Source organism: Empidonax traillii, unplaced genomic scaffold, assembly GCF_003031625.1.
Source record: "Empidonax traillii isolate 1590-97213 ecotype Southwest subspecies unplaced genomic scaffold, ASM303162v1 scaffold5:size3517227, whole genome shotgun sequence".
Lineage (NCBI taxonomy): Eukaryota > Metazoa > Chordata > Aves > Passeriformes > Tyrannidae > Empidonax > Empidonax traillii.
Window position 1 is genome coordinate 683,848 of NW_020955198.1, and position 12,013 is coordinate 695,860.

General features: G+C 50.6%; 1 protein-coding gene across 2 annotated transcripts in view; it reads right to left on the reverse strand.

Annotated features, from left to right (window-relative positions):
- SLC4A3 (solute carrier family 4 member 3) overlaps positions 1-12,013 on the reverse strand; it is a 33,588-nt gene that overhangs the window by 21,057 nt on the left and 518 nt on the right. Inside the window, exons 1-6 of one of the 2 annotated variants that reach the window (XM_027878575.1) lie at positions 11,824-11,876; positions 6,605-6,745; positions 5,248-5,404; positions 1,526-1,860; positions 950-1,092; positions 171-382 (exon numbers count right to left, since the gene is read on the reverse strand). In XM_027878575.1, coding sequence (XP_027734376.1) covers positions 171-382; positions 950-1,092; positions 1,526-1,860; positions 5,248-5,404; positions 6,605-6,658 — 901 coding nt within the window. In that variant the 5' untranslated portion in view covers positions 6,659-6,745; positions 11,824-11,876. Of the gene's footprint in view, positions 1-170; positions 383-949; positions 1,093-1,525; positions 1,861-5,247; positions 5,405-6,604; positions 6,746-11,823; positions 11,877-12,013 lie in introns of those variants that run through there. The other variant, XM_027878585.1, reaches the window with a different exon arrangement.

Consider the following 12,013-nt stretch of genomic DNA (forward strand, 5'->3'; position numbering starts at 1 on the left):
GAAATACTGTTGGAAAAGCAGGGTCTGAGGGAAGTGAGGATCAGGTCTTGTGGCAGGCTGAAGACCACGCCTGAGATTGCTAGGGAAGAGGGCAAAGGAGAGAGAAGCACGGGACAAAAGGACATACACACACACACACTGGTAATGCAGGTAGTGTTGCAAAGCCTCACTTTTCATGCCGTCCAAGTCAGCGGATGCCAGCATCTGGGCCTCGGCCTCATCCGTGGGGACACGCTGGTACGCGGCACTCTCCAGTGTGGTCATGCTGCCGATGCACATCCTCTCCTTCAAGTCATAGGTAACCCGCTGTCCACTCGCCACCTGGCCCCAGGGCTTGCGCTTCTCCCACCCGCGCGACAGACGTTCTCGAGGCCCAGGGGGGCTGTAGAAACCAAAGGGACTGATGGTAGCAAATGGGGTGAATGAGGATGGGCAATGGCCCTCAGGGTCTGGAGTCCCTCGGCCCAGCCCTGACCAAAAAGTCCCTGAGAAGAAGTAGAGCCAGGAGTCACCTGTCCCAAAGCCCAAAGGGTGTCCCTTCTGCTCTTCCTCTCCTCAACCACAGAGTGGGATCAGCTTATGGTCAGTGTTGGGGACCCACCTCTGATTCAATGGCCTCACGGTTCCCTCCTGGGGCTTCCCAGCTTGAAGGTCAGCACAATAGCATAAATTAGCTAGGAGGAAGGGCACTCCAGTTGCACAGCCCAGTGCCCCCCAAACCCATACCTTAGGGATCCCACAGACCCAAAGATGTTGAAGGAGTCCCATGGAGTGACTGTGCCACTGAAGAGTAGCCCTTTTACTCACAGCTGCTCTCCCTCTGGGCCCCATGTCCCCTCTGGCTCAGCAAGCAAGTTCAGGCTGGGCACAGCTACTACCCATGGGGACAGAGTCTGTGCAGCGACCCTGAGGCAGGGGGAGCAGCAAGCAGCTTGGTACGCTCAGCTACCTGTAGAGGGAGGCAGGGCCCTTGTCCTGCAGAAGGTCAGCAAAGCGAGGCATGGGGGACAGGATGCCACACTCCTCCTCCACGTGGAACTGTGCGGGAGCCAGAGCGCCGCTGGACTCCTCCTCATCGCTGCCGACAGTGAACTGCAGAGACAACAGTCCTGATAACAAGAGCTGGAGCAGGCAGCCTTCACCCCAATCCTTGGCATGCAGATCCTCCCCACGTCACCATCTCCCCAAACAGGCAACATCAACTTGCCCCTTATACCCCATACCCTGGGACTGGTCATACTGAGCCCCTCACCAACATATAAATCCCAAGGACAAAGTGATCTTTCCCCATGGATCTTACACCCTCAAAACGGTCAAGCATGCCCTCCTCAGCATCCACCCCAAGCAATGACTTATCTGTCCCTGTCCCCCAGTGCCCATTTCTGCTAGGCAAGGATAAAAACACTCTTATCACAATACTGCACAGCTACAACTTCTTCCCACTGAGCAACATACTTGTTGGAACCCATCCCTCCACCTCCCCCAGCCTCCAAGCCCCATCCAGGTAGGGATGCACTGGCCTTGCCTTTGGTTTACTTGGGGGCTCCAGCTTAGGGGATGTTTCTTTCCCACGAGCTTCACCCTCAGACTCAGCAGAGATTTCTTTCTCCTGGACCTCCTCTGCCTCAGATTCTCCTTCTTCCTCTTCTTCTTCTTCCTCTTCTTCCTCCTCTTCTCCTCCCTCCTCGTCCTCTTCCTGGATGGTAGGGGTGACCTCCGAGGGGGGTACTGAGGTTTTCTTCTTTTTCCTCCTCTTTTTTTTCCTCCTGCTGGCACGGAGGGGCCTCTTTTGGAACTTGAGGGCAGAAGGGAGGTGAGTGGAAAGGGGATGATGGATGTGGTGCGAGGTTTGGCGGTGGACTGAGAGAGAAAAAGAGAGTCAGGGGCAGGAAGAGGCTGGGAGGAACCTGCCAGGCGCCCCTCCAGGAAACAGCATGGTCTGGAGATCAAGGGCCAGGAAAGGCAAGGAGAGCCACCAGCCCGCAGGGACATAGCAAAGCTCTTTCAGTGATGTGGCAGGCTGTGTCCAGCCTGGGGTAGGTGGGGAGGCAGCCCTTGTGCAGTGCCAAACCACCCCAGCACAGCTCCACAGTCCTGGGGAAAGCAGGACTCCTCTCCCAGTGTTGCTGAAAGCCATTTGCATGGCTGCATAGAGCTGTGGTGACCTTCCAGAGGCAACATACCCTTACAGTCTCAAGCAGGCAAGATAATCTAGTGGTTAGGGCCATGGCTTAGTGGTGGATGTAGTGCTAGGTCTGTGGCTGGACTGAATGATCTCAAAGGTTTTTTCCATCCTAAATGCTTCTGTGATGCTATGATTTCTGCACAGTGTTCTTTGAGTTAAATAGATGCTATTAAACAGATGTTATTTATCCCCCAGGCTTTGACAGAAAGTCCTTCCTCCATAGACACAGGAAAAACAGACCAAGCCTTTTAGTGCAGATGCAACCTAAGTCCACGTTCCAGGTACTGTAAGGGCGTGTGTCCACCAGCCTCTGAAATGCAGATTCAATTAGGAGGCTGTCTTAAAAATCAGTGTAAAAAAAACAGGGCAGGAGGACTTTTCTTTAAACTAATCTACAATGAGAAATTCATACAGGCTTGACCTGGGTGTCATGGGAATTACAGAGTGAGAAGAAATTAAGGGCATTTCTGAACCCTCACTCCAAAACAAAGGCAATGCAGCAGGCAGGTAACAGGGCAAACTCAGCATCTCCCCATGACAGAAAGGAAAGCCATTTCTGCTAGGTCTATCTGCAGGCACAAAGCCTCCCGTAGACAGTCTGCAGGATGCACAGGTCCTGGGGCTGCACCCGGCACCACTGAAATCAGGGGGGCACCAGCCACTTGGCAAGGCGGTGTTGCTCGGCAGCTCTTCCTGAGGAATTGTTTTCAGTCTATTTTGATTTGGTTCCTTCCCAGCTTTCCTGTGACATGGCAGCAAAATCTGTTTACAGTGAAAACTACCTTCAAAGGACATTTTCAATGGAAGCTGTAACCTTCTCCCTGGGAGAGCCAGGCAGGTTCATTGTTCTGCTGTCATGTTTCCTTTCCTTTGGTTTCTCAAGTCTTTTCTCCCTTGTTTCCCCCCTTGGGAACTGCAGGGATATTTCACACATCCCCTTCGTTCAGCAGGAGAGACCTGTGATTAGATTAGAGGAGATTGGGAATGTTCAGACATCTACAAATTGGAAAGAGTTTGGGCTCCTTATAAACACTTTTACCTCAAAAGTGTCCTTCTCTTTGACTTAGCCTGATGTACCCTATTTCACTCATAAGATGTGGCAGAAAGATCCTCCTGTTCTGCTGCTGTACTTCCACAGCACTGCTCTGCATGCCACCGATAGGCCAGGGATAAAATTTTAATGCAAGAAGTAAGGAAGGCCCCAACTATAGACACGATGCTTCTTTTACAAAACAAAGCTGCTGGTGAGGACACAGCCCATCTTTCCCTTCTGGCTTGTTCACATCAGCCCAAACCAGAAACATTTACATTTATGATCAGAAGAAAACCGAAGCCTTGCACTGCAGGGAAGGGCAGTGATGCTAAGTGTGTGATCTGGCACAGCAGAGGGAGCACTGTTCCTCACCCCTGCACTCAGCTGTCCTGTGTCCACTGATCACATCTTCACAGAGGTGGGCTGGAGGTGGGAAAAACACCTGCCCTCCTTCCCAGCTCCATTTTTTGCACTGCATGCCTGTATGGAAAGTTACTGCCAAATCAGTGTCCCAGATGTTTGATTACACTACTTGGTGAACTTAATACAAGAGATATGAAAAAGTAATTTTGATAGGGAGCCCAGAAGGAAGAGCCTACATATTAGGAATTCCTGGCTTTGACTAGAGCAGGAAACATTTCTAAGCCTAGAGGGCATTCACCTCCATCCAGCTTTATGAATACAAACTGCATGAAATTTCTGATAACCAGGGTTGATGTAGTCCTAGGCAACAGGAATACATCAGGAGCTCAGAGGAAAACAAGCTTGATTCTGATAAAGGAAGAAGGACTCTCTTATTAAAAAGGGAAAAAGACCCCAAACCAAACAGTACAAATCTGTAGTCGAATTTTCAAAGAAGCTTCTGCCATGCATGCTCAAGCAGATTGCCCACGTCCTCCAAGCCAACCACACACCTGCGCACACAGGCAGAGCTTCTGAGCAGGTAGGTCCTATGGACACAGGGCAGGAATTCAACCCACAGCAAAGCTAATAGCACCTTGCAGCCATGTGCACGAGTGACTGTGAGCTCAGGTGGGAAGTGTTATTTGAATGGAGCCTTTGCAGAGAAATGACACAAGCAGAAACCAGCAGCTGCAGTGCACTACAGTAATGGACTTTTACCAGCAAACTTTTACAACAGCCATTGGAAATGAGTGGCCAAGCAGAAAACAGCCTGGTGATGTATTTGGGACATAATGTTCCCAAGGTTGTATCCCATCAAAGCCAAGCTGGAAAATAAGCAATATGTGACTGTGTAGAGCCATAGACTGGGAAACTATCCCAACCATTGCTACGTGTCTGCCAGACAAACAGACCACTGGACGCAGGCCTCTTTGTGCCCTTCAGTGCTTTTACTACAAAGTAACACAACCCACCTACACCAGGCAATAGCTTACAGTCACTCTTGTGGGTACACTCTCATTTTACAGCCAAAGTGAGTTTGGGCAGACGGTTGCCTCTATCGTGGAAGGACATTTAGAGGAATAAATATGCTGCTCAGAGGAACTGAGGTGAGATAGCTATAGCACTTTAAATTCACACTCTATTTTTATTTTTCAGTCCTTTCTTTGGTCAGATAAGCCTGATGGTTTCCATTCAGAAATATATAGGCATGTCTGACTGGAGCCATCTGCTTTCAGACTGGGGAGGACAGCCTGGTTTCTGGTCATATTTGGATGTTTCTTTGCAGCCACATGGAAGAAAAATTCTTTTAAACTGGAAATTCCAATATTGGGGAAGTAGTTGCAGAGGTCGCTAAGATTGGGTGATTGAACACCCCGGGCAGCTACGCTGCTGCGTGGGCTGTGCAGTAGCTACGCCTGTGGAGACAGAGAAAACAGGGAACAGACTGGGAACAGGCCGTGGGCACGAGTGCTAAACTGTGTGTACATAGCACTTTGGGAACGCTCTGGAGGGAGGAAGTGAATAGCAGGCTAATACAATCTGCAGGGTCCCAGCACAAGGCTGCAGAGCACGTGTGGGTTGGCAGTGAGGGTGGAAATGGGTACAACAGTTCAAACCTACATACATTCAAAATCTCTCTCACTGTAGCTGCGGCTTTGCTTCTCCAGATTGCTTGATGCTGACTTGCTTATGAGGTCCCCAAATCTCTCGATTGACAAAGTCTTATCCAAGTCCTCATCGTCCTCGGCACCAGGAGAGGCTTTCTCTGCGCGATCTCTGCCCTGCACAGAAACCGCCAGATAAGAATCAAACACGACAGACCCTTCAGCCCTCTGGATCCTCCTGCCCTGCAAACAGCGCTGGCTTGCTAAGGAGGAGCAGGCTCCACAAGACAGGGCTGGGTCATAGTTTCTCACATAGAGGCATAGCTGTGCTCAAAACCAAGAGGCAGAAGAGATCAGCAAGCTCCAAGGCACACTCTGCAGAGTTCCTCCACACCTCCCTTGAGCAGCAGGTATCAGGGGCTTATGTCAGTGCCTGTCTTTCCCATTAGAGGAGATGTGCAGCTTTTGTTAGGCTGGACTTTCTCTTATTTAACTGCTGCCCTCTGGCCTTTCCTTTGTCCAGTCTGCCATCCCTCTCATTCTTAAAACTCCTCTGCATTTCCCCTTAGAAAATGGCATCCCTGCTCTGGTGAGCTGCCCTTGGATCACTGACCATCCTGTGCCTTGCCACCACCCCTTCACACACTAGGGACTGCTCATTCCCCTTGGATGCTTTCTTCAGGCTTTCCTGCCCATTTTCCTCCTGTTTCAGGCTATGGGCACTTCTCTGCTTTTTGCCAGTGGGAACGTCCCGAGATGAGCATTACCAGGTGACCCCTGTCCTTTCTGTCTCCTGAACAGAGCTGGTAAAATTTTCCGTCAATATAGCCGAAATGCCAGCGTGGAGCTGTTGTGGACTCCCATGTTTCCATGGAAACAGGAGGAGGCCCAACTGTGACAAATCTGTCTGTGCTAGGCAGAAAGAGGGAGCAAGGCAGCTTTAGCCGAGCTGTGCCTCTCCTTGCATCCCTCAGCTGTTCCTAGCTGTGACCTGGGAGCGGCTTTGTATTTGTGGGTGACACTGATTCTCCTCTCACCTTAGCACACACAGGTGTTCCAAGCCCAGCCTAAATGGGGATTGTCTATTTACAAGCTGTCCAGCTCCTCCTGCCACTTGCCATTTAATGGCATATGAAGGCATAGGGATCCCACGGAGCAACCTCTGGCCTTTTCTGGGCCACAGTTTGCTGTCTGCACAGAGTGGATGTGGGCTCGTGAGCAGCCTTGGGGCACCCTTAGTGCAGACCTGTCCCTGGTGAACACAGCCTGTGTTTCCTCCTGCAGCACGCTGCCAGGACACCAGTCCCGGTCTCATCCTGGCAGGAGCACGGTCCCTGGAGAAGAGACGGCCACACTGCTGCTGGATTCCCACCTCACCTGCTGCAGGTCGATGAAGACATCTCCTACGGGAGGGGACTCTCCAGCTGCCATTTTGGTTCAGGACCTAAGGGCCTGGGCAAAATATCAACCCTTCTCTTTCACCGGCAGGCACCCAGCAAACCTGGAGAGTGGCATAACCTGTGGAGAGAGGGCAGGACAAGGGAATGTCGTGGGAGACTGCTGGCCACTGCCCTCAATCCCCCCTGGCTCCTGACCCAGAGAGGTCACCTCACCAGCCCTCGGGGAACCTCCCCAGCATCACTAGGACAGGCCTGTCCCCGACAGTGTGCTGGGTGAGTGGCCCAGCCCGCACTGCTTCGGCCACCAGCTCCAACAGTTTAGGGGGAGATGGGACCCTGTCCTCCTCTGGAAGGTCAGAGGGACTGATGGAGACAGCAGCTACATATAGCTCCTGCATGGGCTGTGCAAGAGAAAGAAAGGCGTCATGATCAGATATGTCTCCACCAGCACATTTGTGCCAAGCTGTGTGATTGATCACGAGGGAAAAATAAAGTTGGGGAGATCAGTTGCTGCGGGGGGCATGCCAGGAGCAGGTAGCAGAGTGGTCCTGTGGAACCTAGCTTTATTGGGCAGATCCCAAAAAAGGCCAGAAGGAACCTCAGAGAGATCTGTGCAGGCCACAGAGATAGCACAAGGACAAACAGTTCATCATTCAAACACCACACACAAAACAACGCAAGTTACAGGCAAAGAGGCCAACCTTCAGGCTGCAGGTCTGGGCCCTGTCAGAACCAGCAGGGCCAAGGGACACAGAAGAACCTGCGGGCAGCCCAAGGGTGCAATCTGCTCAATATACAACTGCAAGTGAAGAAGGCAATGAAGTGCCACGGTTGACAAGAAATGGGGATAGAAACTAACACACAAACAGCTGTAGTCATATCATCTACTGCAACAGTGCAGGCTGAGCTCAGCATGAGCTGCACCCCAGGAAGAACCGGAGATGAGAAAGAGACTAGCTCTGGGAAGATGCTGGCCTCCAAAAACTCATCTGAACTCATATGAAGAAAGAGAGAAGATGTAAGCACATGCACAGTGCTTTGGGCTCAAGGAGAGACAAAGTGTCCTCAGCTCACAGCTCAAGAAAAGGGGCATTTGTTAAAACTACAAAGGCAGAATACAAATGAATTAAAAACTGGCAAAAGAAAACATTTTTCTCAGTGATGTCATCAAGGAGTAAAAAACTGCAAAGTCAGAGGATAGCTTGACCATCTCTCTGGTAACAAGTTTTTATAAAATAAATATTTATAACAAAGACAAGTACAAGAAGTTAAACCCATCTTTTGGAACAAGCTATTCTCCAGCTTGAAAGCTTTGGAATAAATATTATAGGTTATGTCCTGGTTATCTGCAGAGGGGTTCCTTACTATCTCATCTGAAGTACCTAGTAAGGGACACTGTTCAAGACAGGCCACTAAAACACTAAAATAGATGGTATAAAGGTGACACCAATAAGGCCACTTCATCATCCCTTCTATCTTTGAAGATCTCTAGAAGGTGCTACTACGGTCTCTGGTTACTCTGCCTACCTGAAGAGCTTATTCAACCAAAAATCCCAGGGCCATCTGTAAGGCAAGTTTTTGAGGAGCTAATCTGACCACTGATGAAGCAATACTCCTTTGGTCCCTTTCCTAATTATCCGGAACAAGGCAAAACATAAGGGAAGAAACCCCTGAAACACACATAGTTGGACTCTTCAGTAATCCCTCAATAAGACCTGAGCAGCTCAAGAGAAATAGGCTGCCAAGACAGACCTCTAAGCAAATGCAGCACCCAGGCCACAAGCAACAAGGCAGAAAAGAATTAAAATACCTAATCCACTCTGTAGATCTTAAGCTGTAATCTTCAACTTCAAACCCTGTTTTCCAAGGAAAATAGAGCAAAAGGGTTCCAAGAGAGAAAGCAGAAAAAAAAAGGAGAAAGGTCTGGAAATCAACCGTAGGCAGAGATTGAGTTGCCTTTTAGTAGAAGACATAATAGAGAAAAGGGTAATATATGGCTTTTACTTTCTTTTGCATTTAACTCAAGAAGAGGGTATAATTCCATGAAAATAAACAGCAGCACATCTGAAACTGACGGCAAGGAACATTTTATTCTAGTGGGAAGACCTGGCAGGGGAACCTCACTCTGCAGGGCCACGGCATCATGTCTGTTAAAGAAAGGATTGAATATTTTTAAGGAACAGAATATTCACAGCTCCAGACTGCCTGCAAAAACGTGTTACAAGCACAATTACTTGAGGGAGTAAAAAGATGATGGGGCTTTGGACAGCAGCTCCTGTAGAGGCAAAATCCCTAAAACCTAGCAAAATGGTAATTTTATTACAAAAATGCTAATGCTCAGCTCTACCTCTGTGCCACCTCTGTCCCACTGTGCCTTGTGGGGCCTCTGAAGGAAACTAAAAACTATCAGTAGTGATGTGAAGCAATGTTCTTTGTTTCAGGTCAAGCTCAGGCACATCTGGAGAAAAGCAGAGGCTCACAGGGACGTTTGTGCTCTGGGAGGGAGGAAACCCATGTCTGGGAGAATTGCTGGATGCAACACTCTCTGCTGACATTAGCTTTGCAAGATGCTACACGGAGTTTAAAACTATTGCCTGACTGCCTAAATGAAGTTAAAATCCAGCACTTAGTCTTTCTTTACCCACTGAATTCAGCTATTCTGAATTCTGTGGAAGCTATGTCATTCAAATGATGCTGCTGAACAACTACAGGTCAGATGGTTATACTTAGAAGTAAGAGAGCCCTGGGGACTTGCTTTGAAATTTCAGAGGGACTGCGAGGTACCCACAGGGTTTCCATCAATGCCCCAATCGCCACCCTGTGAAAGCAGGATGTGATGTGTGCGCACCCCAAGCCAGAGGGCTCAGGGCTGAGCTGTCTGGAGGCTCTGCCACTTTGGGGAGGAGAGATGCGAGGATGGAAGGCATGTTCTCCAATCCTAACCTACCAGCTCTGCTGCTTTCTGGAGAACGGAGAGTCCACAGTCTGAGAGCACTGCTGCTTCCCTTTGGTACATTAATTAATTGATGGCTGGCCACTAGAGGCCACTTGCTCCTTACTCTGTGCCACCTTTGGAGGAAGGCTGGCTGGACACCTAGTCGGATCCTGCCGGGCTTCTCTATTACCCACAACAGATGGAGCTCAGAGAAGAGCAACCAAAAATTGCCAGTGGGCTAGAGGAATTGATTTATAAGGAAAGGCTAGGAGCTAATTTTGTCTAGCACAATATGAGATGACTAAGATGGGGAGGGGACAAACCAGCAGTCTGGAAAGATCTCAAGGGTGTAAAACACAACTAAAGATTTTTTTTTTTTTAGTCAGGCAGCCCTTCACAAAGAGACTTAGGAATGGGTTAAAATTTAAAATAGAAACTTAATATGAATATCAGGGAGAATACTGCTAATAAGCATCATGCTGAAGTGCCCAGCCTGCTGGTATCACTGCCTGGGCTGCCATAATAACACAAGACAAAATGGGAAACTAAAAAAACCAAAAAAAATCAAAAACCAAAAAACAAAACAGACACCACTAAATAAAAGCAAATGACTGATACCTTAATTCCACTGTATCTTCTGGTTATGGGGAGTACATGATTCAGCATTCCTGCTAGAACTAATTTTCAGTAATAGAAGCATCATGCCAGCAGGCCAGTTTCAAAGGGTGTCCAGAAAAATCCACAGTCTGCCAACCTGCGCGCACATACATATCCCTGCTCTCTACAAAAGCACATCAGTAAACAGAACTGGCTCACCTAAATTACCGTACCTTGTACTGACCATCATACTGACCATCTAGGCTTAACAGATGCCGAAGGAAAGTGAGCAGGCACGTCCCTGCAGTTCTGGCAGCTATGGCATCTCCCACATGTTGCTCACAGGGACTCCAGAGGGACCTTCCCTGACCCCCACAGGCTGCTTCACAATGCCAGTGCAGGAGCTTCCCCATTTTGTTGTGAAAAATGCACATCTTCAAGGGGCAGAGGGGAGCAGTTCACAGTGCCCCTTTGCCATAAAGGTAAGCTGGTAAACACTATAGGCAGCTCCGTGGGCAAGGAGCTGCATGGAGACAGCCATCAGGCCACGCATCCATCTCCTCAGCTCTTCCCTAATCCCTTGGCCATCAGCTGTGTATAATTTAGCTGTGGAGTGTCTAGACTAGGAGTGGATGTTAGGGAGGGATAAAATTGCAAGGGCAAAGCTGGTTTGAGGATAGAGGAGGAGAAGGGACTCCGGCTGATAGACGCAGACGGGAAGAGCTCACAAAGGAGAAGGATTAGAGGCCTGGGAAGCTTTTCCTAGGAAGACATACTGATGAGCCTGTACACGGAGGAGAGGAGCAAGAGGGGTGCTGCTGCGTACACCAAAGCATTCGAATGCTGCCCTGACAGTCACAGCCTCACAGCCAAACAAAACAGGAGTGGGCTGCACAGCCTCTACCTCTCCTCTGACATGTCAGAGAAATGGACACACAGAACGGAAAGACAACACAAAAGACAGTAAACACACAAAGTTTCCAGGCATAAAGGGTTTAACCTGTGGATCTCTTTACCAAATGGCTATGCTGAAATTTGTAACGTTACCCAAGTACTTTAGAAGGTTTAAGTATTTAAATGAACCCTGTACTCAACTACCCTGGATGAACGACCGCAGCCATTCACTCCTGAAGTACCGACCCTGTTCCATGACTCTACCACAGAGGCCCTTTAGAGAGGTACCGGACAGGACGGAGCCGATGCAGCTCACAGACACATATAGGAACACATGGAACAAAACCCACTCTAGAATGAACTGCCAGCACCAGACAGCAACAAGGAGCAACCCCTCCACTGGACACACGGACGGCTTTGACAGACACACGTATAGCCAGGGAAGGGAAGGGACATGGGCAGGCACAGGGTCACTGCACCACGGTGCCGTGTCGAGCGCGGGTCCGCTCCACGACGCCTCGCATTTAGCACCGGGCACCGCGCTGCGTGCGGTGCCGTGCCCCGCGCCATGCACCGCCCCGCACCGTGCCGTGCCATGCCATGCACCACGAACCATGCCCCGCACCGTGCAGCCACCCGCACCGCCCCACGCACCGTGCAGCACCGGAGCGCCCCGCGCACGGGGCCGGAGAATGGCAGCCAGGCGGGGCTGCTGCAGCCGGGGCAGCGCAGAGGCAAGCGCCGGGACCCACCCCCTCCCCGGCCCGTACCTCGCACCGCCGAAGCAGGAGAGCCGCCCGCCGCCGCGCCGCGCCCCGGCCCCGCCGCCACGCTCCGCCCGACACGTGCCGTGCCGTGCCGTGCCGTGCCGCGCCGCGCTGGCGGCGGGCGGCGCTGCCCCTCGGCCTCCCGCCGGCCCGGTCCGCGCCGCCCGCCGCCGCCTACCGGGGGGGGGGCTGC